Source organism: Lampetra planeri, chromosome 50 (assembly GCF_965212315.1).
Source record: "Lampetra planeri chromosome 50, kcLamPlan1.2.h2, whole genome shotgun sequence".
NCBI lineage: Eukaryota > Metazoa > Chordata > Hyperoartia > Petromyzontiformes > Petromyzontidae > Lampetra > Lampetra planeri.
Window position 1 is genome coordinate 5319657 of NC_136156.1, and position 27200 is coordinate 5346856.

Sequence of the window (27200 nt, forward strand, 5' to 3'; positions counted from 1 at the left end):
TTACAATTAAAACTATAGACTGATCATATATTTGTCAGTGGGCAAACGTACAAAATCAGCAGGAGATCAAATACTTTTTTCCCTCACTTGTCATCACATACATACTCCGAGTCAAAAGGAACACGTGGACTCGAGAACAAATATGAAGACACCGTGGTTTAGCTGTTACAGCTCCATACTATTAAAATTCCTTTCCCTTTATTACTGCCAACCCTACTCCCTCACTTTGATGTTGCTAATCCTGCATAATGCACGGGCATAATATGACTTTGAACCCTCCCCCCCACCTCCTACGCATTCCACAAGTAGTGACTAATCCCATATCTGCATTTCCCATAAATATGCTAAATTCCTCTTGATATGCAAATTCCTTTGTCAAGGCGCTCTTCCCCCTCCAACCCAGCTTAAATATACGCTGCCAAGCCTGGTGGTGTTTATTCAGACGCTGTCTTTCCGACAAACCTGTTCTTCACCTGAGGACGGCTGCTTGCGTTGTGGCCGAAACGTCGTGAGAATTATTTTATTATGTTTTATTTTTATTATTTTATTATTTCCCTTCTACGTGACTTTACCGAAAGAACCAAGAAGATGGATCCCTGCAGTCACGAAAGCTTTAAATCGAAATTTAAAACACCGTGTGTCGACTTGAGAACAGCAAAGGGGATCTTGGTCACATGACGAGTGGGCTATGAGGCTGCCACGGTGGCAAGATGTGAACTCCGTCGCCTCGTATGCACGAAGGCCGTGGGTTCAATCCCGACCTGACGCCTGTTTATGTGGAGTTTGCGTGCTCTCCACGTATTCGCGTCGATTTCTCTCCGGGTCCTCCGTTGTCCCCCCCCCACACACATTTAGAATCAACGCGCGCCTAGAGTTTTTGGCAGGCATAAATGTCCGCGTGATGAGCCACTTCGTTGAGCTTTCACTTGTGGCCAGGTCTGCTTGTGAAAAAGAGCTCCCCTAGCCCCTTGGTCCCTTGCCTGGCGAAATTAAAAACAGTTTAGTTTTAGTTGAAGGATACGGTGGGCGATGGACAAGGCTAGTGACGGATTGGGAACCAAACGGGAGGGAATCGCTGCCGCTAGAACGATCGTACACATGTGTAGTGGTGATACGCGCTGGGTGTATATGTCGTGTGCCAGCGCGTATGTACGGGTGTGTGTGTGGTGACGCGCGCTGACGGGGAGGAGCAGGCGTCAGTGCGCGGGTGGGGGTAGTGCTGCTGATTGGCTGTGTGCCGGTGACGCGCCCAGAGGGAGTGATCGGGTAGCAGCGCGGTGTGATTGGTCGGGGAGTGGAAACACGCGCTGAGCGGAACCGGATCGTAGGGATAGCGCGTGGGGATTGGGTAACTGAGGAGCGGTGCCGACGTTGAGGTCCGCATCCGCTCCGTCTCCCGGGAAGAAGAGGTATATAAGGTGATGCACAGAGGAGCAGGGGGCAGAAGTGGAACCATCTAAGAATGAAGACGAAGGTGTAGAGATAGAGCCCGGAGAGGAGAGTAAGGGAGAGTAGAGGAGAGTAATGGAGAGTAGAGGAGAGTAAGGTATAGGGTGTAGCCAGCGAGAGAGAACGGTCTACACGAGCTGAGTAATGTATAGTGTGTAGCCAGCGAGAGAGAACGGTCTACACGAGCTGAGTAATGTATAGTGTGTAGCCAGCGAGAGAGAACGGTCTACACGAGCTGAGTAATGTATAGTGTGTAGCCAGCGAGAGAGAGAACGGTCTACACGAGCTGAGTAATGTATAGTGTGTAGCCAGAGAGAGAGAACGGTCTACACGAGCCGAGTATGCATACGGTGTAGCCAGAGAGAGAGGAAGGTCTACACGAGCCGAGTATGCATACGGTGTAGCCAGAGAGAGAGATGCAAAGTCTACACGAGGCGAGTGGAAAGTGTAGCAGAGGCGCAGAGTCTACACGAGGCGGGAGAAGAGTGTAGCCGAGGCGCGGAGTCTACACGAGGCACAGAGAGCCAGCAGCACAGAATCCAGAGAGTCAAGAGAAGCGTAGGGTCAAGAAGAAGAGGTCACGAGTTGTACCGTTGTATGGTGACCGCATTGTGAAGAAGAGAGGCCACGCGTTGTATTTTTACAAGTCAAGATTTAATAAAAGAAGTGTGTTCCCGTCAAGGAGTTTCCTGCCGTCATTTTCCAATACTTCACATGCAAGAACGCGACAATGGGCGATTGCAATGCAGTAGTACGATGCAACCTTCATCCAGCAGTGGAAAGATAATGGGCCGTTACGATACATCCGTGAGTCATCGGCTACATTTTGAGAGATAAATCATTTCCTCTCGCTGTCGATAAATGGTCAGAATTCACTTTTCAAAGAGATGCAACGTTATTAATGCACAAGTACTGTAGCATTACGTAACAAAATCAATTGAAAATAATGTATTAGGTTTTTTTTTCCTATCAGGAAAGTCTCATTGAAGTCCACATGAAAAAAAAATGACATCATCAGCCACACCACCTCCTGTGAGTGTATAACAATTACAGCAGCATTAGTTCACAACATTCAGACTCTGGACCACCTTTGACGTTCAGTGGCTCGTCAGCAGAGTCAGGCTCGCTCGAAACCACTCCTGGCGAACTGACAGATGTGTACGGGAAAACAAAGGCGACTAACATCCCTACGTTAGATAAGGGGTTCATCATACTCTCAGGTTGTTTTGGTGAAGTCACGTAGGTAAAAAATAAAATTAAAAGTTAATAAAAGTAATAATGGAAATAAAATCAAATAATAAATCACGACGTTTCGGAGGCAACACAAGTCTCCGTCATCAGGTGGGACCGTCACAGCTAAAATTACTGCATCAAGCTGTGACGGTCCCACCTGATGACGGAGACTTGTGTTGCCTCCGAAACGTCGTGATTTATTATTTGATTTTATTTCCATTATTATTTTCATTAACTTTTAATTTTATTTTTTACCTACGTGACTTTACCGAAAAACCTGCGAGTATGAATCCTTGCAGTCACGAAAGATTCAAATCTAAAATTAAGGGGTTCCTCACTTTAAGCGACTGCCTTTTGAGTTGGTGAATATTTCATGGGGGGGGGGGGTCCCCCAATGCTGTTCACGCCAGAAGTGCAGTTGCAGAGCACACCACGCTCGGCTAGGCGAGGCTTTCCCGCACACTCCTGCGGGTAGCCCGTCTCGTTTGACGCTTGCGGCGCTCTTGCGCATATATTCTGCCGGACGAACCGTGGACAGACGCGAAGCTGGCAAACTCGATAACGCGCACTAACTTTGCGCAGCGAAGTCGTTTCGCGATGTTGTTGAAAGTGAGGAGCTTGTCCGCTGTGGGTTTTTGTTGTTGTTGTTGTTGCTGCTGGTGTAGTTGTGTGTGCTCGCTAACAGCACTTGCCCCTACAGTCTGTTAAGGCTATATGGGGGATCTTTGTCTTTTGTGTGTGAATCACGATGGGGAGCGGTGGTGTAGCGGTTAGCGCGCCGCGCTGCGAAATCGGCGTTTTGATTCCCGCTCACGGTCAACACCCGGTGACGATTATATCATCAGAACCGGTCCTGGGCCTCCCCTAGTTCGACTCAGCCTCAAATGAGTACCTGGTGCGGTGTGTAAACATCGCTACTAGGGGAGACAAGGGCGGCCGGGCGTTGTGCTGGCCACCCACCCCCTCGTGTGCTGTGCCGGCCTTCATGGGTGCTACTCGCTAACAGCACTTACCCCAACAGTCTGTTAAGGCTATTCGGGGGATATTTGTCTTTGTGTGAATCACGGCCCCAAAAAAGGCCAAGTGGTCAGAAACAAACAGCACTATAAAGGTTGTGATAGTCACAAGTGATCACGAGTGATCACAAGTGATGACATCACATTTGTCCCCCTCTATTTAAGACCGAAACAGGATTTCTCCACAATTATGGCTGTCGCCTGAAGAGGCTGGTTGCAATTACCGGCGAAACGTCGTACTCGAATTGTACATTTTTGTATTTACTCTCCAACACACCGGTGTTCCTGAACTAGTATCGAATTGGCATGTTTTGTTTACGTGACAATTCTTACTAATTGGCCGCGTCGGGTGGCGTCGGGTTTAACGACACATTTATATTTCCGCGATCTAACCCAAAATAAAAATCGATATTATGAATAGATACGAGTTAATCCGTGTCGTGAATTGAACAAGGTTGCACGAACTTGTGAAGAGAGACGAGTTGGAGAGAATTCCAAAATAGATACTGTGCAAGCGATGATGCAGAAAGATGGATCTTGACCTGCAGCGTGGTGAGTGTGTGAATGAGTAAGTGGGGGAGTGAGTGGGTGGATGGGTAAGTGAGTTGGTTCGCGAGTGTGTTGTTGTTGGTACAGTGGGGAGCACAGGTGTAGTTCCTGCCAGTCACCTCAGTCAGTCCACCCATGGCACCCGGGTCTGTCCCGTGATCTGCTGACAGAAACGAGCCGTCGGCACTTCACGTGGCCTCAAGGTATGTTGAACTTCTTTCACATCGTACGGATCCATCCATACTAATCGGAGGTGTGGGAACAGGACAACAATCTAAAGACAAAAATAAAATTGTTTTCGATCGAGATGTAAAAGTGCATAGCTCCAGTGGCCTCCTAACATCGGGAGGAAGAGCGTTTCAGACGTCCGCAGAAGCGCATCTGAAAGCGCGCGATGCAGTTGACCGTTGTTCAACGGCTAGCTAAAAGCCGCTGCTGCTCCTGCGAGGATGACCAGAGATTGAGTGGTGGTTTATGCTCATTGGCGAGCTCAGCAAGGTATTGTAGTTCATTTGTGGCAAAATAACGTTGTGTGCAATGAGCGCCTTGGCGATGGCATACGATGCAACCTAGATCCCGAAATCCATCAGGCTCAAGTTGAAATTATAGATGCCTTCCGTGAGAGGGTTGCGCACCTTGGGTGACGCAAGCATCACCACCATCACGGGATTTGAAGAGGGCGGTTGTTCTTGTGACCTGCAAGTGGGATGGTCGAACAGAGTGTGGCCGAGACCAAACGGCCAGCATCCTGCAGACGCGGGTCCCCAACGTGGCTGCAGGAATCGCGGAGCGAAGTTTACGGGAGCCAGTGAGTGACATTTGCGAGTCATAAATGGCCCATGCGGCACTGCACTGCGCACGCGTTTCTCTATCGCGGCAGGGTTATGAACTGTTGGGAAATCAATCGTGGGCATACAGCGCTTTGCCGAGACAGTACTGCCCCCCCCACACCACCACCATCGGAATGTGAAGTTTCCACCACTGACTCATCAGAGTCAATGGAGAGGAGAGAGCTTGCTCCATTGTGTCCTGTAAGCGCTCGCCAGGTGAGAGCCACTGAGGCAGATATATCTATGTAAGGCATCGACACAGAGGCGTGGTTTCTCTGTGTGCCTATGCACGTCTCTCTCTCTCTCTATGTATCTCTGTGATATCTGTCTCTACTTATATGTCTGTCTATATGTCTCTGGTTCTGTGTTTTATTTCTCTCTCAAATTTAGCATCCTCAGGAAGAACGTAATCAACCAGGTAGGGTGTTGACTGTTATGTTATCCGACTCTCTGTTGTATTACATTACATTTCTAAGTATACTAGATTTGTGTTTCTATTTCATTTATACCTGATGGTGATTGCTTGTGTTGCAATCGAAACGTCGTATGCTAGTATTTCATTTATTATTTTCTATTCTTAGGTTTTTTCGGTAAAGTCACGTAGGTAAAAAATAAAAATAAAAATTAATAAAATAAAAATAAAAATAAAAAATCACGACGTTTCGGAGGCAACACAAGCTTCCGTCTTTATTTTTATTTTACTTTTATTAATTTTAATTTTAATTTTTTACCTACGTGACTTTACCGAAAAAACCTAAGAATATGAATCCTTGCAGTCACGAAAGCTTCAAATCTAGAATTATTATTTTCTCTTTATACGTGACTTTACCGAAAGAACCAAAGAGTAATTCCTGCAGTCACGAAAGCTCCAAATTAAGGAAGATACATCTCGCTTGGGGGGCAATTATTGAGTCACAGAATTTCCCGAAATTCCAGTCGTCGCGGACACACCCCCGCCGCCACCACGACCACGCTCCCTCTATCCGCGTTTACCAATTTTACTCATCCCAATTCAAACACAAATTAACTCGTCCCACGCTGCACGCGACCGATGATTGTTAAACAAGTCGCACGTGACACGCAAAGCAATTCACGCTGTCTGGATCAAGCGGAACACGTGCGCACAAACAGAACACGTGTACACACAAAGACAAAGAGCTCCCGTGGAGCCTTTAACGGACTATTGGGACAAGTGCTGTTAGCGAGCACCTGTGAAGGCCCTCACGACACACAAGTGGGTGGGTGGTCAGCACCAGCCACACGCGCACTGATATCTCAATCTTAATTTGAATCGGCTCTGTGAATGAAATTGAGATACGTAGTCAGTGCCAGAACGTGGCAGTACAGAAAGTAGGATATACATAGCTGGTATGTTGTTCACAGCAGCATAATCTGTGTTATCCATCGCCCGTGTATGCAATCAGTTGTGTCCGCGTGTCGAGAATGTTTCCTTTACATGGAACGAGCACACGCAAACGAAGAGCTCTGGCCAAACATTGTAATACCTTGATCCATAAGTGCATACAGCTTCGTGTGTGAGTGTATGTCACGTTGGAATGTGCAGCACGTGTACATTGTAACCAGCGGCTTTTGGCTAACCATCGAACAAAGACGGACACTGCATCGTGCTTTTCTGCGGCCGTCTGGAATGCTCTTCCGATATTTGGAAGCCACTGGAGCTATGCTCTTTTAAATCATCTCGATTGAAAATGTATTTCTTTAGAAACGCTTTTTTGTGTTTAGTTTGTTGCCCTTCCCCCGCACTTTCGCGACTAACACGGTTGGCTTCATAGGTGCTCGCCAACAACACTTGCCCCTTTAACACGTAGGCTTTCGCGACCAATATTGTTCATAATCAACGATTTTTGGGTTTAGATCGCGTTATTTATAAATGTGTCGTAACCCTCCACCACCCGACACGGCCAATCAGTAAAAAAAGTGTCACGTTGACAAAAGACAAATAGTTCACTGCTTTAGCCCACCGGTGTGTTGAAGCGTGAAACCACAACATTTACAATTTGAGTACGACGTTTCGCTGGTAATTGCATCCAGCATCATCGGGCAATTCTGGCGAATTGCCCGATGATGCTGGATGCAATTCTGGCGAATTGCCCGATGATGCTGGATGCAATTACCAGCGAAACGTCGTACTCAAATTGTAAATGTTGTGGTTTCACGCTTCAACACACCGGTGGGCTAAAGCAGTGAACTATTTGTCTTTTGTCAACGTGACACTTTTTTTACTGATTGACCGTGTCGGGTGGTGGAGGGTTACGACACATTTATAAATAACGCGATCTAAACCCAAAAATCGTTGATTATGAACAACACTTGCCCCTACAGTATGTGAAGGCTATACGGGGGGGGGGGGGAAGGGGGGCATCTTTGTCTTTGTGTTGATATCAATTAGACGCGGTTCATTTGCCAATTTAAAACGTGTCCGTTTCCCAGGGCGCTAATTGCGACTGCTCTATGTGTAATTGCGCTCGGTGTGTTGATGTGTAGATTGCCTGCCATATAGTTCCACATTTGCGCTCTGTGTCCGTACATACTAGGTACTGTATAACGCGCGCGTGAATTTGCATGCAAGAAATATAACAGCCACCTGCACGTTGCGTTTTCTTACGCGTATTTGCGTACGATATTACACGTCTAATTATACTCTGTTGGCAGTGGCGCGCTTGCACGTAGAACGAAAAACTCAGCACATGAAAGCGATAACGCTGCCCTCAAGTGATAATTATTAACATAATTCGAATTATTCATTTGTATTGAAGTGGAGCACAGGCAATGTGTTTGGGAAATGCCCTGAAGAAGGGATATTTCCCGAAACGTCGCCAATTAAATTGCCCCCCTCTCCTCCCACCATCTGTTTAGGGCAGTGTTATTGCTCCATGTGTTGAGTTGTTTTTGTAAATAAGTGCGTTAACATTGTGCATAGCTGTGTACATAAATATGTATACCAACAGTACGCGTGTGCGTGTGCAAATATTAGCATTAAGAGCAGTACATTTTTTGCAGTAGTATTCGCGTATGCTTCGTCAATTGTAGTACAAAATTGTATGGTAAAGTATTATCCCATCAGAAAACAAATATTGAAAACAGGTGACGTTTGGATATATAAAGAAGGGCCATTGCTCGAAACGTCGTTTGTTATATATTTATTTTTCCCGCCCTTTTAAGGCGGATAGTTGTTAATTGTGTTGCACCACGGCAGCATCGTGTGATAATTTGTAATGCATTGACAAAGCAGGGCCGACTCATCCTCTGCCCACCGGACCAAAGACAAAGATCCCCCGTATAGCCTGTAACCGACTGTTGGGGCAAGTGCTGTTAGCGAGCAGCACTTAAGGTTGGCACGGCACACGAGGGGGTCGGTGGCCAAGCGCTACGCCCGGCCGCCTTTGTCTCCCCAGTGGCAATCTTTACACACCGCACCAGGTACTCATTTTGAGGCTGAGTCGACCCAGGGGATGAGGCCGAGGACCGGTTCAAAGTAATCGTCACTGGCGGTGGCCGTGAGCCGGAGTCGAACTCGGGTGGCCGGGTTCATCGCGCGGTGCGCTAACCGCTGCACCACCGCTCCTCGGCACTCGCAGGACCCACACACATCATCAATGAGCCCAGACCTAATCAATCACTTATTGGTACCTACTGATGTGGCAAAGTCTACTAATGATTTATGTAATCATCCATGTGTGTGAGACATATTTTGATATGATAACCTTTGCGGAGTGGCAGCTTCGTTGAAGTTATCATGACTTTTATACCCATGCCCTATAACAGGCGAATGATGAAATGGGCATTATTACTGAAAAACTTCCTAGACCAAAGCCAGTTAGGTCACAAAAACTGGTCTTTATTGGTTTAAATACACAATGAAAACACAGGATAATAAACCATTGTGAGGTAAGGAATTATAAACATTGACATTCGCATATACTTAGTAAATTATATATGTAATCCCATATATATAGTTAGTGATGGGTATATGTTGAAGGTTACATTATTGTTATCAAGCTCTGTGTGTACTTAGATGGTGTTAACAAGGGTAACCAAATCCAGAACGTCCGGGCAAATGGGCGTGGTTGCGATGGGTGCAAAAACAGGTTTCCTGCGAGAAAAATTAAACAGCTGCTTATTTGTAAAAGTGATCGTTTATTGTTTTACTTCTGTTGGCGTAACACATAAAATGGCATCATTAAAACTTTGCCACCTTGGGGTCCGTCCATAAATGACGTCACGCACCTAGGGGGGGGGGTAAGACAGTTGTGACTGTGTGACGAGGGGGGGGGGGTGTTAGAGAAATGTGACGTCACATCAAAATGCGCAACTTTAAATAAATACAGACAACACATTGTACTTAGTTAAATAGACTTTTTAATAAATGTTTTCTCCTACAACATCAGAGTGCAGTGCCACATTAAATACGCACTCCAATGACAATAGTTTAAAGCGATTAGAAGCATGTTTTATTTTGGGGGGGGGGCAGAGCTTTGTGACGTCATATTTGAGGGGGGGGCCTGATTTTTTGTGACGCCGTGTGACGAGGGGGGGGGGTCAAAAATCGTCCAAAATCGCGTGACGTCATTTATGGACGGCCCCCCAAGGACTAACAGACACGCGCGCGCACGTGTTCGATGCACTGCACTGAGTGACTTGTTTCTGCAGGGGGTAGTGATGTCACGTCACCAAGGCGAACCCCAAACCCAGCTCACAAGCAACAACAATAGCCCCGGAGAACAGAGGAGGAGACATTAAATAAATAAATAATATTTCACGCATTGTAGGGCCTGCCACCGGGTGACGTCACCGCGACTCCTCGCATCGCCAACAGCAGCGCGAGAGCGCGGGGGGTGGGGACGCGAAAGGGGGGAGGGGGCAGCCCATGATTAATATTAATCGGGGGGGGGGGGGAGAGCGTCACGCGCGCGCGACGATACAATTAGAATCACATTAACATAATTTATACCGAGGAGGTAGCCACTCCCCCTCCCCTCGCTCTCCCTCAACCCCGCCCCCTGTGCGCGTGCTGAAGGCGGCAATGGGGCGGGGGGGGAAGAGGCGCGCGCCCGCCTGGAGGTTGAGAGAGAGAGCGAGGGGGGGAGAGAGCGAGGGGGAGAGTGGGAGGAGAGGGGGAGTGGGAGGAGAGAGAGAGAGAGAGAGCGAGGGGGGAGTGGGAGGAGAGAGAGAGAGAGCAAGGGGGAGAGTGGGAGGAGAGAGAGAGCGAGGGGGGGAGTGAGAGGAGAGAGAGCGAGGGGGAGAGTGGGAGGAGAGAGAGAGAGCGAGGGGGGAGTGGGAGGAGAGAGAGAGAGCGAGGGGGGAGTGGGAGGAGAGAGAGCGAGGGGGAGAGTGGGAGGAGAGAGAGAGCGAGGGGGGGAGTGAGAGGAGAGAGAGCGAGGGGGAGAGTGGGAGGAGAGAGAGAGAGAGCGAGGGGGGAGTGGGAGGAGAGAGAGAGAGAGAGCGAGGGGGAGAGTGGGAGGAGAGAGAGAGAGAGAGCGAGGGGGGAGGAGGAGAGGGGGGGGAGTGGGAGGAGAGATCGGCGCTCGTGCGCGCGCGTGTCCTCGTGCGCTCGTCAAACGCTGCCCAGCCTCATTCCTCATCACAGCTCTCTCAAGGCTGCACCATCCTGCCCTGGCTATCGCTATTGAAGAGTTAACCAGTCGCAGTCGGTCTCCTGCTCTCATCCCTCTCCCGCTCGCGTAGATTCCATTCATTTTGTACATTCGTAAAGACTGGCTGGCACACCACACACGCGCGCTTGTCTGTGCGTGTGTGTGTGTCTCGTGGTTTGTCAGTTTGATTAACAGTAATAATCCTGTAATGTGCACCGAACAAATGGACGGGTAAATAGAGCGAGTGAGACCCATTTGTACTAATAACAGCCTGAGGAGGGGAGAGAGGGGGGTGGGCGATTGAGGGGAGAGGAGAAAAACTAGCCGCTTAAAGCAAAGAAATGCACTTAGTTCAAGCGAAACAGACTTCTTGCTGTTCCGTATGAATATTGAAGTAGTTACGATTACGTGCAACGTACGTTGTGGTTGTACCAAGACGCATCACGGCTGTTCCATTTGCCCGGTTGATGCCCTCTCGACCAGTCGTAACTGAACAGAGTTTAACCGCAGACCAAAATAAGTCAATCATAAACTCGAAGTCTTTTTAAGTAAGAGGAATACGAGAGAAGCTGTGCCCACTCGAGATTCCGTCTGCATCTTTTGCTCGGCATTAGTCCCTTTTGGATTTGTCCCGATAGTTGGAAGACTTGCCTTGGAAGAATTACGATTAAAATAGCAAGCGAAAAAGTGCATTTAGTTCCGAAGTTAAAGAGACGGCAAGCGCGACTAAGATTCCACAACTTAAACACGCCGGCTGATTCGGAGTGTCGTTGATCACCGGAGATCATTTCTGCGCCGAGCAAGGAGGAGGAGGAGGTCGCACTGATCTCAAAGAAAGGATACGAGGCGAACACCTCCATCAACCCCACGGTCAAGTCAACAAAGCAGAGTGAGAGAGAGAGAGTCCCAACTATCGTGAAACATGTCCACCCCTCTACTGCCGCTCTTCAACGTGGGTCAGATCTCAGCCTCGGGAGGCAGGAGGGGCGCATCCTCGTCTTCCTCGTCCGCCGCTTCGGGATCGCCGTCCCACCACCACCACCAGCAGCAGCAACAGCAGCAGCAGCAGCTCCACCACCTCAAGCTGTCGGAGAAGTTCGCGCTGCTGCTCGTACTCAGCGCCTTTGTGACCCTCTGCTTCGGGGCAATCTTCTTCCTGCCCGACTCGGGCCGGGCTCTGCGGAGGCTGCAGGCGCAGGGTTTGCAGGACGCGCTGGTGCCACGTGCAGGAGGAGGACATCGGCAGCAGCGGCAGCAGCAGCAGCAGCAGAAGCGTGAGGACTCGTCGCTGCATAAGTCTGAGCGCGACCATGAGCATGCTCTGCAGGAGGCGCGCTCTGCCCTAACGCCGCACCCAGGTGATGGTGGTGCAAGTGGTGGTGGTGTAGGTGGTGGCGGCGGTATAGATGGTGTAAGTGGTGGTGGTGTCATTAGTGGTGCACGTGGTGGAGGTGTCGGTGATGTAGCTGTAAGTGGTGGTGGTGGTACTTTAGATGGTGATGGTGGAGGTTTGGTTCGCCGTGATGACGAAGTTGGAGGCGCTGAGAGAGTAGTCGGCGGAGGTGGTGGTGGTGTTCTCGATGGAGAAGGTAGAGTTGACCTGCCCGCGCACGATAGAGATACGGTTGTCGAGAGAGGCGTAGACGATCGAGGGACAGATGAAAGTGGTGGAGCTGCAGACGGAAATGTTGTTGGAGGGGTTCGTCCACCCCTTGGAGGAGGTGGAGCCTCGGTTGGAGCTGGAGCCTCGGTTGGAGCTGGAGGAGCTCTTGCTACACAGAGTGGAATTGCAGGTGAAAGTGCTCCAGATCCGACAAATGGAGGAGGTGGCGATGTTGGGGTTAACAGCGGTGGTGCAGGTGATGGAGATGGTATAGGTGATGTAGCCGTTCGAGATGGTATGCGCGGTGGAGGTGGTATAGGTGGTGTAGCTGTTCGAGATGGTATAGGTGGTAGAGGTGGTATAGGTGGTATAGGTGGTGTAGCTGTTGGTGACCACCTTAACGGGGCTCCGTCCGACAACACAGAACTGCGCGCCCTCATACGGACGGAGAAGGCCAAGATCGTGGCCGAACTTGAGAAGGAGCAGAGAGAGAAACGCGAGCGCCTGCCCAGCTTCCCCTGGGCCGAGCCGATGGGAGCCACGGGTGGAGAACCGTCGGGAGAAGATGTGCGGGAGAAAAGGGACAAGATACGGGAGGTGAGACGGTGGTGGTGGTGTGTTAATGGTGGTGGTGTGTTGGTGGTGGTGGTGGTGGTGTGTTAATGGTGATGTGTTAATGGTGATGTGTTAATGGTGATGTGTTAATGGTGGTGGTGGTGTGTTAATGGCGGTGGTGACCGTGTCTGGTGGTTGCTACCTCGTGCTGGGAGCGTAGAAGGTTTTGTTGAAGTTGAATTGATGTTGGCGGTGATGCTGGGTTAGTAACGGATCTGGGGAGGCGGGGGGGGCAGTGTTTGATGGCTGTGTTGAGACGATACGAGAACGTCTTTATGCTGAGCTGCTGGTGGTGGTGGTGTTGGGTTTGATGTGGTGGTGTTGGGTTTGATGTGGTGGTGGTGGCAACGGCGGAGCTGTTGATTGCGGTGGTGTTGGTTATGATGTTGATGCTAAGTGAAGATGATGATGGTGCTGTGGTGATGGCTGTGATGTTCATTGTGTTGACGGAATGTGTTAGAGGTGGTGATTTTTTGGAGACCACACATGTGATTGCATGCTTCCCCTCTCAGCCCCTTTTGGGGGATGAGTTTGACACCGACTGTGACAATAGGGTGGCTCCGTGTGATACAAGTTGAATTTTCTCACTCGCGTACAGCCTTTATTACACCTTCATATGAGCGTGGTTATGCATCTTCTGTAACAATGTAACTTGGTCATTCACTAACGTTGAGGAGAGTCCCGGTGCAGGTGTTATACCCTGTACTCTGTGTGGCTGAGATTGTGGCTCGGTTTCATGGAGCGGCTGGGCTCCCCCAGTAATTGAGGGGGACAAGTTCAATTCTTGGTCAGCTTTAACCTTGGTTCGTCCTCGCTCATCGTCGTCATTAGCAATCGCCAGCAGCGCCACCACCACCACCATCATCTGCATCGTCTTGATCATCCATCGTACATCTCCCTAGGGTTAACAATTGAACACAGTGCAGTTGTCCTGCAGTTTAACACGTAGGCTTTCGCGACCAATATCATCCATAATAGAGCCAACTAGTAAGAGTTGTCATGTTGTCACGTGTTCTGTTTACGTGACAACCCTTTTACTAGTTGGCTGTGTCGGGTGGTGGCGGGTTTGAACGACACATTTATATATTTACGCGATCTAACCCAAAAACCTCTATTATGGATGGGCTGCAGTGTTTGATAAAAATAGAAGACATAGTTGGTTGATAATCACGTGACGTACTACAGGTCTCGGCCATAGCAATGGCTAATTTCCACCTTTGGCTTTACAAAAGTCAGCAGGTGTTTTTTTGTGTGTCCATTGAGCAGAGTCTTGGCCTTGCCATATTAATGTTGACCATTGGGTTAGGGGGCCATCCGTGCAGATAATCTCTTACCAATGCTTGTTTGAGCATGTGGACTATTTGAGCATTTTCTTTCAAATATTTGATTTAAATAAAATGTAAATGCAGCACTGCATGAATTGTAATTATATGACCCGGGTGTCATGCACGTGTGGGTTAATGAAACAGCGGTGCCACTATCGGACGTTAAGGAGCACTCGTAATTAAATAACGGTAGCCCTAATGCCGTTACATGCTCGGCTAATTACTAATTAGGTGGGCAGACCAAGCGTTTGGTGGTCAATTTGTCTACCGTTGCCTGTATTAAAGTTAAAACGCAAAGTTGATGCGCAATTACAGAATTGGTTGCCCATTATAGGAGCCAGAGCGGTGAAGCCGTGGTGCTGAGTGTACCGCACCGCACGCTGAACTCGGCGTCCTGAGTTTGATTCCTGTCCACGGCTTGGCAGCAGTGGCGAGTGATACATCTGTAAGGGATGTCAGGGGAAGGATTCCCACCAAAAGGAGGGGGGGGGACGGTGACGGGGGAAGGGGGAGGAGCAAGCGAGGAGATATAAGAGAGAGAACGGGCGGAAAGAGGGGAGATCTTGGCAGGAATGAGATCGAGAAGGCTGGGGACGAGTGTGGACTGAAGGAAGGAGTAAAAGACGAACCCCCTGTAGCCTTGTGTCGACTCTCCTTGACATCTCACACCGACTTGCGGTGAAGTATGACCATAATGTATTCTAGATTAGAAGCTTTCGTGACTGCAAGGCATCATATTCTTAGGTTTTTTCGGTAAAGTCACGTAGGTAAAACATCAAAATTAATGAAAATAAAATAAAATAAAAACAAATCACTTGATGCAGCTAATTCGGCTGTGACGGTCCCACCTGATGACGGAGACTTGTGTTGCCTCCGAAACGTCGTGATTTTTGTTTTTATTTTATTTTATTTTCATTAATTTTGATGTTTTACCTACGTGACTTTACCGAAAAACCCTAAGAATATATGACCATAATGATCAAACAACCCCGTGACGGCATTGGGATGCCTTCATCCAGTCGTGGGTCGACAAAGGGTTCATTGCTTATTAGATTACGATCCACTGTCAGCCATTTGACCGTCATTGCTTTTGAAAATTGTTGGGCCCCGTCATGGAAATGTGTAATTTCCACCACTGGTTTCATGGCCGCCACATTGCTCGCGAGAGCTGTGATGCCCTCCGACCTCGCTTATGTAATAAAGCACGTGCCGTGCCATTAGTTATGTAATGCGGTCAGTATGAAGATGGGAGTTTTCAGAACGGTACAATGAGATTACATTCAAAAGTTTGCGTGACCTACATATATTTTAACACTATTCAAAAACCATTCGACTGCCATTAAAAATGTGTTTAACTAGACAGTGCCACCGTGTTGTAAAATGAGCAACGGGGAATGGCAGTGGTGGAAATTTCATCTTGCCATGGATGTGGTGAAATGTATTCACTCAGCACTGGGTTTGAGACCAAGGGGTGAGGAAATGGTTGATACTATGATACTAACCCACACCATCCTCATATGTGGGTGCTGTATTGGCCCTAAATAGGCAAACGCTAGCAGCACTCGCCCACACAGTGTTTAAGACTAAACTCGGAATGACTTTGGTTCGTATGAAGATTATATATTGTGTGCGTGTGTATGGTGGCACGGTGGTCTGAGTTGGATTTCCACTCACAGCCAACACCGGTGACGATTTCTCTTAACCAGTCCTGGGCCTCCCCTAGGTCGACTTAGCCTCAAATGAACACCTGGTGCAGTGTGTAAATATCGCCACTAGGGAGACAAAGGCGGCCAGGCATGGTGCTGGCCACCCACCCACGTGTACCATGCCGGCCTTCATGGGTGCTCGCTAGCAGCACTCCCCAAAAGTCTGTTGAGGCTATACGGGGGATCTTGTCACTTGTTATTTGTTTGACAGTGGTCAGAGGGCTTGACTCTCTAATAAATTATTGCGTGTTTAAATCATGCTCGACGGCCACCTCGGCCCATCATCCCTCCGGGGTTCGCAAAAAGGAGTTGGGGTTCCACTCTGTGGAAGTCAACGGTGGTCATCCGATGGGAGTGGGGCCACCGACGGAGATGGGTCGCTGTCTCCCCATGCTCTCTCTCGAGGAGGGTAGACTCACTCTGATTGCGGTGTGCGAGCGGGCGCGTGCGGGGCTGCACGTGCCGTCCTTGTTGGGTGTACTTGCGGTAATTGCAGGGTTTCGCATTTGCATTACCACGGCGTCTTCGCTGAAAGAGCTGTGAACACTAAGGATGTCCTGTCTCGTTGGTCCCCACACACCTTCTATCCCCGTCAACTCTCACTCCCATCTGGGCAAGTTATTTTTGCTCGCGTGGTTGAAAACGCCAGTAGCAACGATGCTCTCGTGTTGCCTCCACCGATTTTATTTTGCACAAAAGCCACTTGCAAAATGCCATTTGCTAATGCGTTTCCCATTTTACCACTTCACCAAAGCGACACAGAATTACGCAAGTGGCCATTGCATACATGTGACTGGAAGGGTGCCTGACGTTACATGGCAGAATCGGGTTAAAAACATATTTAGCTTTTTTTTTTTTACGGAAAGTTAGCGCGAATGGGACCGTGCCACAATGTGTTTGGGAAGAGGAAGTTGTGATGGGAAAGGACACGTGTGCAAGGATGAAGGGAAGGGCCAGTTGTGCAAGGCAACCATCGGCCGTTGAAGCCAGGTGGGCACCATCAGAGGGAGACGTTGCAAGAACACGTCTTAGGGGGTGAGATGTAAACCTTTCAACAGTTGTGCAGTCTCGCAGAAAGGAACGCGAGCGGAGGTGTGGATGGCGGCGTCGTTGACATTGGCCGCCGCGGTGACCGCTCTCTAAATGAAATGAATGTTTGAGAGAGCCCTTGATGCGTTTTTTTTGTCCGCTCTCGACGCAAACTTTGCCACGTGCCAGCGCTCTAACGAACGGCTCGCCGCAACTCTGCCCGAGAAGGCCACACCAGGTATGTTCAATAGGGTTAATTGAGGAATTGATGGCTTTCTGTTGAGTTCACGTTTGGCAGCGGTGACAGCTGATGCTTCCACGGGGGAACGGGAGTCGCCTCAATTTGCTAATCAAAGCGCAGATGAATTATTTATTGCTTCAGTGGGTTCGATGTTAACGCACGCGTGTGTGTGTGCGCGCGCTTGCGCTGTGTCCGTCTGTGCGCGCGCGCGTGCCCGTGCGTTCTGCCCTGCCATAAACAGAGGTGTACACCATGGCAAATGATATCCAAAACATAACGTCGGCAAGTCCCTAGGCCAGGGGTCGGCAACCTACGGCTCCGGAGCCGCATGCGGCTCTTTACGGGCTGCTTCTTGACGATGTGTACGTATGTACATAGATGCATTGCGGCTCTTGAAATACTGAATTTTGTACCGAATTGGAAAGAAATGGCTCTTCTTGTTGTTTTGGTTGCCGACCCCTGCCCTAGGCAGACTCGGCCTAAAATGAACACAGTACCTGGTGTGGAGCCACTGCACTACAATCCTGGTTGACCTCGCATTGATTCCAGGCTGTGGTGACAGTCATAGGTCGACTCAGCCTAAACACGAATGCCTGGAACGATGGTGCGGCTGACGAAGCTAGCTGGGCCTCCTCAGCACTATCTCATGAGCCAGTGGTCGTCTACACTGTTGCATCTACAAGGGGGATCTTTGTGCCTGTGTGTTAAATGTGGGCAGTGTTAAATATCTTCTTGGTTCTTTCGGTAAAGTCACGTAGAAGGGAAGTAATAAAATAATAAAAATAAAACATAATGAAATAAAATAATTCTCACGACGTTTCGGCTACAACGCAAGCAGCCGTCTTCTACGTGACTTTACCGAAAGAACCAAGAAGATGAATCCCTGCAGTCACGAAAGCTTTAAATCGGAAGTGTTAAATATGCTTCCACAATCTTTTCTTGCCAAATGTGGATGTCACCACAAGTGCTGTCCAGCCCTGTTATAAACCACAACACTAAATACAGCCACTGTAGCGTTTCCTCCCGTAGAAATATGTAAATATGTATGGGGTGCTGTGTTTATATTTTTTGAAACAATGCATTGTTGATGTCAAAGGATCCATCCTTCAGCATTGGGGGGTGAGTTGGTGCGCTTCATATATCTATGTGCGCTGAATGAATTACAAAGCTTGGTACTTGGAAAACTGCTATGCACGCCAAGTAATACTGGAATATTTTTTTTAAAACCTACATGGTGTACTTTGCTCTGTATATATTATTTGTTAAGAAAATAATAATTTCTGCATTGTTTAAATTATGCGAGAGCAGGATTTCTATCTTTTTTTTATATATAAAACATTGTTTTATTACTATTTACATAACCAGGCAATATCCCGTGGACATTGCGCTGCTTTGCAAGCGAGCGCTCAAAGTACGTGCACTGTATTTGGATATTAGTGTCACCTTTTGATTTTTCAACATGATTCGGATTTAGATAAAATTAAAATGCGACCCATCCCTCGACGGCATGCACAGCAACAGTGGGCATCCAGTGTTTTACAGAGAGTGGCAGAGTCGGTCGTTGGCAGAAGAAAATACAGGGACTCGTCTCTGCTTACGAACGAGTTAGGTTCCAGAGGTCTGTTCGTAAGTCGATACGTTCATAAGTCCAACTTTACTCCTGTCGATTCCAAATATGTTGTACGGCGTGTACACTAAACATGAGTGTAATGGCTTTAAAAGTTGTACACTCTCCTGTAGATGCAAATGCCACTGGTTCTTCATGTTCTGCAGATGTAGACGCCATGACCATCATCTATTGCGCGCCGGCTGAACTTACGACTCTCGGTCCGAACAGGCAACTGGACATATGGACAGGTTTGTTCCTATCTCTGAGAGTTCGGAACTTGAATGTCCGTAAGTAGAGTCCCTGGAGGAAGTTCTTAAGCCTGGGCGTGAACAGGCGCAGGGCGTCAACAGCACGGGCAGCTGGGGGAAGGGAGTTCCAGACTGCATGGTTCAGAACAGAACGGATGACCTTCCACTGAGCGGAGGGAATTTAGCAGAGCGCCTCGGTTTTTGCTGGAGTGGAAAGCGTTCAGACCCATTCGTGCTTTAGTTGATAAACAGACAACTGCATGTAAGTGTTATCCGTGCAAGGATATTTAGTGGCGCAAACCACACCTCTGTCTCATAGCACCAAAGGTTTAAAAATACCGAAGTTTGACACGAGAGGTGTGACATCAACATGTAAGTGTCGGCCATTATGCGGCACCGATGTCAAATAATACTTGTTTGCACATCTGCCGTGTAATGAAATAAAATGTCTTCGTCTTCCCATGAGCAGTGGTGTGGTCATAATCATCAATAGCAGCCCAGAACGAGTGTAAACTCCACTTTCTCATGACAGAGGCCAGAGTATTCTTATCACCCTCGCAACAGCACTTCAAACCATCTGCACAGTGAAACATTTTTTCCATGTCAGTTGAACTCGTCGGCTTTCGCGACCAATATCAGCCATAATTCAGGGTTCTTTTTGGGTTAGATTGTGTCAATATATGAATGTGTCGTTAAACCCGCCACTACCCGACACAACTAATTTAGTAAGGTTTGTCACGTAAACAGTACAATCAAATTCATTACTAGTACAATTTACAATCTGAGTTCGACGTTTCGCCAGTAATCCATGTCCACTCTCAGATCATTGTAATTATCCGCGTGCCCAAATTGTATCAACGAAAAAAAACTCTATAGATCCAGACCCTTTTCATTGATAAGAGTGGTAAACCAGAAGTTAGAACACGGTCATAGGATAGTCTGCCAAGAAGTGCAAGATGAAAGGAGTAATTTCTGTGGACAAACAGATAATGGGATCCGCCCCTAGAGCCCTCCCATTTCGGATAAGGAGAGTTTATTTGCACAGGACTTTAACAGTAAACTTTCCATTGTATTGTTGCCAATATAAAAAAAACCCATTTGCTAATTGAGGAAGGGGGTATACATGTGACTAAACTTTCTGAAAAGCAATGATCGAGACGTGAATGGGTTAAGACAGTGCCCGTGGTTTGGCTGAACCGCTATCAGACGAATGTTTTTTTTTAAATCAAGTTGTAATTCTGAACAGACACTTTGCTTGTTTTATCTACTCATTATTTACCGTATGTCTTGCTGCTATTTATTTTGTGGGCCCCCCCCCCAACACACTGCTTAACCCCCCCCCCCTTCATTCTTGTGCATTTGAGAATTTCGCTCCCTGTCTGTGATTACATATTCTACTTTGACGTCTTTATCCAACGACTCCAGGGGGATTTTCTTTCGAGTCAATGCCTCCGCAGTCGAAGCGCGCCTCTTCCACAGCAACGCAGTTCTTTCATTCTAACACTAAATCGCGACAGTCTGATAATTTCCGATTTTATTGTCGCCATCGCTCAAAAGTTGGGAGATTAAAAAATACGTGTCTATAAATAATCGCCTAATCAAGGTGACGTTATCGTCATGCCAAATGCCGCATTTTTCTTTAGCCCCCTCTGCAAGGTATTTAAAAAAAAAAGTATAAATTATTATATTGGCCCTGATAAACCAAGCGTCCCAATTCCCGTAACGGCTGCAGTGATTCCCTCGCTGTAATCATTCCTCGGGGATGAGCAACGGAAAGTCACGACCAAATGAAAAGAATGCACTCTTGAAAACGTATCACCTTGGGGGGAAAAAAAACCCCAGATACAAAGCCACGTTATTTAAATAAATAATTATCACGATGATTATGATTATTTTAGCTATCTCCATGCAAGGCTGTTCAGCCATTACAGACTTTGGAATTAATCAGAATGGATGGCAAATTAGAAATTAATGTACATGGCCAATTACATGATGGCCTACATGATAGCACGGCTTGATTAGCTAATTAGTCAGGCGGATTTGAGTGAAGCGCTGTACGGTGTTTGATCTGTTGGGCAATGTGTGCGGATATGTTTTTGGCTGCACTGCAAAATCCGTAACTCAATTGGTACCGCTGCTAATTAAGGTCCATCTGCTGGAGTCTGAAATATAAATATTCTAACGAGGTGGGCAAAAATACAATCAACTCGTGCTGTACCAATCGTGCACCGCGCGTGGCTTATGAAGGCCCTCTCTGATGTTGCCATTGTGGTGGCAAAACCGTCTGCCACGAGCAGCCATGCAGTGGATTTTGACTCCTTCTTAGGAATCGCCAGTCACGTGGTAACCAGTTATTGACTTACCTACCTCGAAACTGCACCAAAAGGGCCGTCGTAATGTTAATCGTAATTAGCCTCCCCGAAGGTCTGGGAACCTCGACCAAAAAAAAATTGACTGCCGGCAAACAATGCAGTTGCACTGTCAAAACCTGCCCAGCCAGTAATACGTAAAGTGTTTACCATGACCAGAAGGCAAATCGTTTAAAGCAAAACTAATATTCCATCGCTACCGCTGCTGCTATTGACAATTGATGAAAATCACAACTTGTGCATTCACAGTTGAGGCTTGCGGCCTTACCCCCCCCCTGCCGCCTCCCTCTCACAAGTTCAGCGGCTGGTGGAACCATGCTGCGATTTGGCCTACGAGGTTATTGTGGTAATTAGCACATTGCGAGCGGCAAAACAAGCCATCGGTGGGGGGGGGGGATGGTACCCGGTGTAGCCTCTAGTGACTCATAAATTGCTGCAGCATTTTCTTAGCCAGGGAGAATTAATACATTTTTAGAACATCAAACTACCTAGGGGGGGGCTGCGAGCCAATTTTAGAAAGCCGCCCGGGTTTTAGTAGAGTGACACGCAACATGCGTCGCCTTGACTTCACGATATTTCCATGGAATACAATAAAAAAAGGACTGGGTTTCACAAATAATAGTACAGTGCTGTAACAACCGAAGACGGATGTAAGACCGCGAGATTTGTGCGCGCGCGTGCTTTGGCTCTACAAGGTATCTGTCACTTGCCAGTTTTAACGTGTTGCGCGGAGACGATGCTCAACACAGGCATGATGGCACAGCAATACAAGATGTGCTTTGACGTTAGCTGGAAGGGGGGATGCAGGGAAGGAGTGTGTGGTTATTCTTTTTTAAATCCTTTATATTAAGTTCGCTTGCTTGCTTACGACCGTGCACATCTTTCGGTCGTTTTTTAACCCACTTCCCGTGATCCAATCGAGCTGACATTTTGCACACAGACTCGTTGTGCGTGACAATTTATTTTCGTGAAATTTTTTCCCCCAAATTTTCCACTTTTTAGGAAAAAAAATGTCATATTTAATTTAAAATACCAATGTGATAAAAATTAAACTCTTACTCAAGAAAAACAGAAATGAATAATAAAATAAAACCGATGCCACGCATATAAAGGATTTATAGTGAAAAACTTTGTTTTCACGGGTTAATTTTTTTGTGTTTTGGTCACCCCCGTGCATCGAAGGGTCGAGCGCTGTGGTTCTTAACCCTTATGGCAGACTTGTACCGCTTTGGTTCTCGATCCTATTTTTTTATGTTAATAAATCCATGCGTTTGATAAAAACAAAGTAGTTGTGCTCATGTGCCCGTGCTTAATTTGTGTTTTCGATTATTTACTTTCGAAAATAAAAAATCTGTCCATGTCTCGCACCCCCAGAAAGGGCATCTCGCACGCGCCGCGCGCGTGCGTGCACCCCAGGTTAGGAAGAACCACTGCTCGAGTGCTTGGCTGCATACGCAGGGGGCTTCTGGGACGTGTAAGGCAGAGTCTGTGGTCCAGCATTTTTAAAATCGGAAATGAGTGCAGTTGAGTTTGCAACAACAACAACAACAACAAAAACTTTTTTTTAAAGCAGGATGCCCGTGCTGGAAAGGCAGCAGTTGTTTTCACACGAAGCCCGGTGCTGCACAACCCATTAATTTGTGGCCATGTGTTGGAATTGTTGAACAAATACAACAGCAAATAGCACGATCTCTGTAGGTGTGTGTGATTGCATGCACGTGTACGAATTCCCAGCGTTGGTTTATAGCACTGGCTCAACTAGTAATAATGAACGAAGCATTATTGTCAATGTCATTGGTGTGGGCGTGTGAGTGGATTGGTGGAGGAGCGAAACGTGTTAGGGGTGGCCTGTCGACATGGGCGAAGTTAAGTGTGGGGGGGGGCGCCAAATTCGAGGGAATAGATACAAATAAAATAACGAAGATGTCGTTAATTAAATTCCCGTGCACGTACAGAGGGAATATGAATTATAATTAATTTCTGATCATTTATTGGTTGAACAGACAGACGGGACAGACAGACTAACCGTATAATTACATCTCTGTTTAAATAAAAATACGCTTAAAAAAAAAATTAAATGGAAAAAAAATGTTTCCCACATTACCAAAAACCTCAGCCTAGCAAGTGCCCTTGAGGTTTTGGGGTGGGAACACCGATTTGCGTGGTTCGCCCTAAGGCGCCAGTTGCTGGAATCACGTCCAAGGCCGCCCCTGGAACGTGTATTGGTGAGCGTGCTGCTCCGCGAACCGGGTGACCCGAGTACGATTCCCGCTCACGATCAATAACAGTGGCGAATATTTGAACCAGTCCTGTGCCGCTCCAAGGTCGACTCGGCCTTAAATAAGCATTGGGAAGACGCAGGTGGACGGACGTGGTGCTGGCCACCCCAAAACCCCTCGTGCGCCGCATTGGGTGCTGGCTACACGGCACTTAAATTTCGATTTAAAGCTTTCGTGACTGCAGGGATTCATCTTCTTGGTTCTTTCGGTAAAGTCACGTAGAATGGAAATAATAAAATAATAAAAATAAAACATAATAAAATAATTCTCTCGACGTTTCGGCCAAAACGCAAGCAGCCGTCCTCAGGTGGAGAACAGGTCTGTCGAGAAGACAGTCTGAATGACACACCCCAGGCTTGGAGCGACTATTTAAGCTGGGATGGAGGGGGGAAGAGCGCCTTGACAAGAGAATTTGCACTTGCCCCCAATAGTCTGTGTTAAGGCGATGACGACGTGGGTCTTTGTGAAGTGGTGGCACAGTGGTTCGTGAACAAGACGGGTTTGGAACTGGCCGTCGCTCCCAGACCAACAGCAACGATCGACATCTCTGCTCCCTCTGACATCGTTTTGGCCTCATGGCCTGCTGCCGAGGATGGCCAAAATCATTCGATGCTGCTCTACTGTTCACCTAATCGAGATGATGCTCCGCGACCATACCAATATGGTACACCTCGCTGGTAAACACAACTGCAATAGAATTATGAAAAATGGGCACCCTCAAGGCTCATTGCTAGCACCGTCACTATTTACGCATTTATGTTGGACTTCTTTTGTGACCGTACGTAGCCAATCCGTGCTGATCTAGTGAATATCATCTTGTAAGTTGATATGTGCAGATAACATAGCTTTTGCTGCATGGGGCACAAAGCTCGAACAGCTGAGCTAACTTCATTGGAGGCATATGGGAAAGGGTTAAATAATGCAATGCGCATCATAACCAGAATGATGAAGCCGGGACCAATACCTTGGCTCCCTGTTCTCTCGAACATTCTGCCACCAAATATCCACAGAGACGTGCAAACTTGCAAGGGGATTTACATGTTTTCTTGCCAGCGGCAACCACCACCACCACCTTGCCATCATCAACCAAATACCTCTACGACGCACCTCACCGCCAACTCAAGTCCCGACCTCCGGTCTGGGATTTTGTGCGATCACCATGCTGCAATCGCGAATGCCACAGCCAGAGCAGCACGTGACCACCACCAACGGAGAGGCAAAGACGGTTGAGCGTGCGTGGCGCTGTTCAGAAGGACTGGCACCACCCACTTCCACGGATGGTGGGCAGTCCTTGTTGTAAGTTGCTCGCCAACTCGGGGGCGAGTAACCGCATGCCGATTTTAAAATGTATGATAAACACCCGTCTAACACGCGTAGAGTTGTTGCGCTTAAGCCTTGTTAACATGTATGCATGTACAACTATAACAACTGTGAAACTAGAAACTATTTAAATTTGACCAGGTAAGGGCCCACTGAGCTGCTATATAGCTTTTTTTAGAAGCAACCTGGCCATAAATTATAGCTCAACAAAGTGGCTTACCACGTGGACATTTATAGCAGCCAAATACTCTATAAACGCACGTTGATTCTGAATGTGGAGGGAAAAACCGGGGGACCTGTAGAAAAATCCACGTGACCGCGGCGAGAGAGAACACGCAACTCCAAATATACAAAAGGTGTCACGGTCGAGTTCGAACCCACGACCTCCTGTATACCAGGCCAGGTAGTTAACGTCTCGCCACCGCGGCGGTATCTTGTGTGTAATTGGTTCACGTGAACCCTGCATGCACCACCAGAGCCGTGGTTCTCAACCCTTTGGTATGGCGTTCCCTGAATGGAAACAACTGATCTGCGCCACCCCTCCCCCTCTCCCTACACTGGCCCCCTACCCCAGGTCGCTAAGGCCACAATACACAGGGAGATGAAATAAATGTTTTCAACGGCCTCTACTAACGCGGCGTTATCCTGACATTTGTTTCGCGTTGTCGTATTTGTGTTTAGTGCCGGACACTGGCGTGCCATGTCGGCCTCCATAATAATTCGTCAGAATCATGATAATGATTTACTTATTTATCCAGGAGAGCCACACGGAGTTCTAGATTTTAAGTTTTCGTGACTGCAAGGATCCATACTTTTTGTTTTTTTCGGTAAAGTCACAGTAGGTTGAAAACTAAAATAAATTAAGCGCTTAAGCGGTTGTGCTTTCGCTGCGTTGTCCCCACCTGAAGACGGACGCTTGTGTTGCGCCCGAAACGTCGTGATTTAATTTAGTTGTTTTCATTTGAATTTTTTTTTACCTTCGTGACTTTACCGAAAAAACCAAAGCGTACCACACGGAGTTGTCAGACCTTTTTTTTGTTTTCAAGTTCCTGCCTGCTGCGTTGGGTTTTTTTTATTTTAAGATTTTTAGAGCCAATTAATAATACCGCTTGGTAAGAAACCAGAGCGCACAGTGAAAACCACACGCACGCGAGGGGCCAACACCCCCCCACCCGCACAGGTGGCAACAGATGGCGATTGAGTCCACTTGCTGTACCGCCCTCTCCTGGGCGAGCCAGGGTATGGCACCTCCACGACGCTCATGGCACAGGGAGTTTTCCCACATTTTGTGCGGTGATCCGCCAACCCTCGCCGCCTCCGCGGTGCTGGATTACAGGCAACGTCCATAGCTATCACAGCCCATTAATTACACGCACCCTTGTGGTTTGTTAGGCTAAATGTGGCGGGGAAGCGGTGTCTGTGTACATACCTTAAAATAGAATTTGTTTGTGAAGCTCTTTGTTTTGTCCACGACCGTTTTTATTGACGCCGCCAATTTGTACGGCGAGCGTGTGTAGATGCTTAACAACACGCACAACTGGATTGGCTTTTTTGCATGTGAAGGTACGCGGATTTCTTTTACACGTTTGCGATGAAACGGCGCCACGTTTCCAATATTCTGATATCAGACGGCATGGTGGCTTATCAAAGTTAGCCATGAGTTAGAACCGTCTTGTTGTCATAGTTGTGTCATTGTGAGGGTGGTTCAAGTCGACATTTCATTTGGCCATTTCCCCCAAATCCGTCTCAGTTGTGTTCGCCGTCATGGCGTCAAGCACCCGTTGAGATGTCTCACAGTTGAGTGTAACCCTTCGTGTGAGATTTCCGGTCACTGTAGACGACTCGTAGGGGATACGACTGAGATACACCCTCTGCAATTTCTTAAAGTGCCCCTAGCGTCCGGCACTTTCCCACTCGCCCTGTAAATGAGATGTTATCTCTGTAGAAAAAAACGGTGTAGTAAATGGGGGATGACCCTGGTTCACATCTCCAATGTAGTTTTTTTCCAGTACATGAAGAAAGAAAAAAACAATACCAGGTAAGGCCCCACTGAGCTATATTGTAGCTCTTTTTTCAGAAGTAATCTGGCCACAATGATAGCTCAATGAAGTGGCTTATCGCGTGGACATTTGTGGCAGCCAAATAATCTCAACGCACGTTGATT

The 27200-nt window shown here is 47.7% G+C and overlaps 1 protein-coding gene across 1 annotated transcript in view; it reads left to right on the forward strand.

Annotated features, from left to right (window-relative positions):
* Positions 1–10613: 10613 nt before the first annotated feature.
* The window catches only part of LOC144734129 (mannosyl-oligosaccharide 1,2-alpha-mannosidase IA-like), a 434227-nt gene continuing 417640 nt past the window's right edge, over positions 10614–27200 (forward strand). The window contains exons 1-2 of the mRNA XM_078616197.1: positions 10614–12050; positions 12720–12892. Of these exons, the coding sequence (XP_078472323.1) occupies positions 11615–12050; positions 12720–12892 (609 nt within the window). The 5' untranslated portion in view covers positions 10614–11614. The remainder of the gene's footprint in view (positions 12051–12719; positions 12893–27200) is intronic.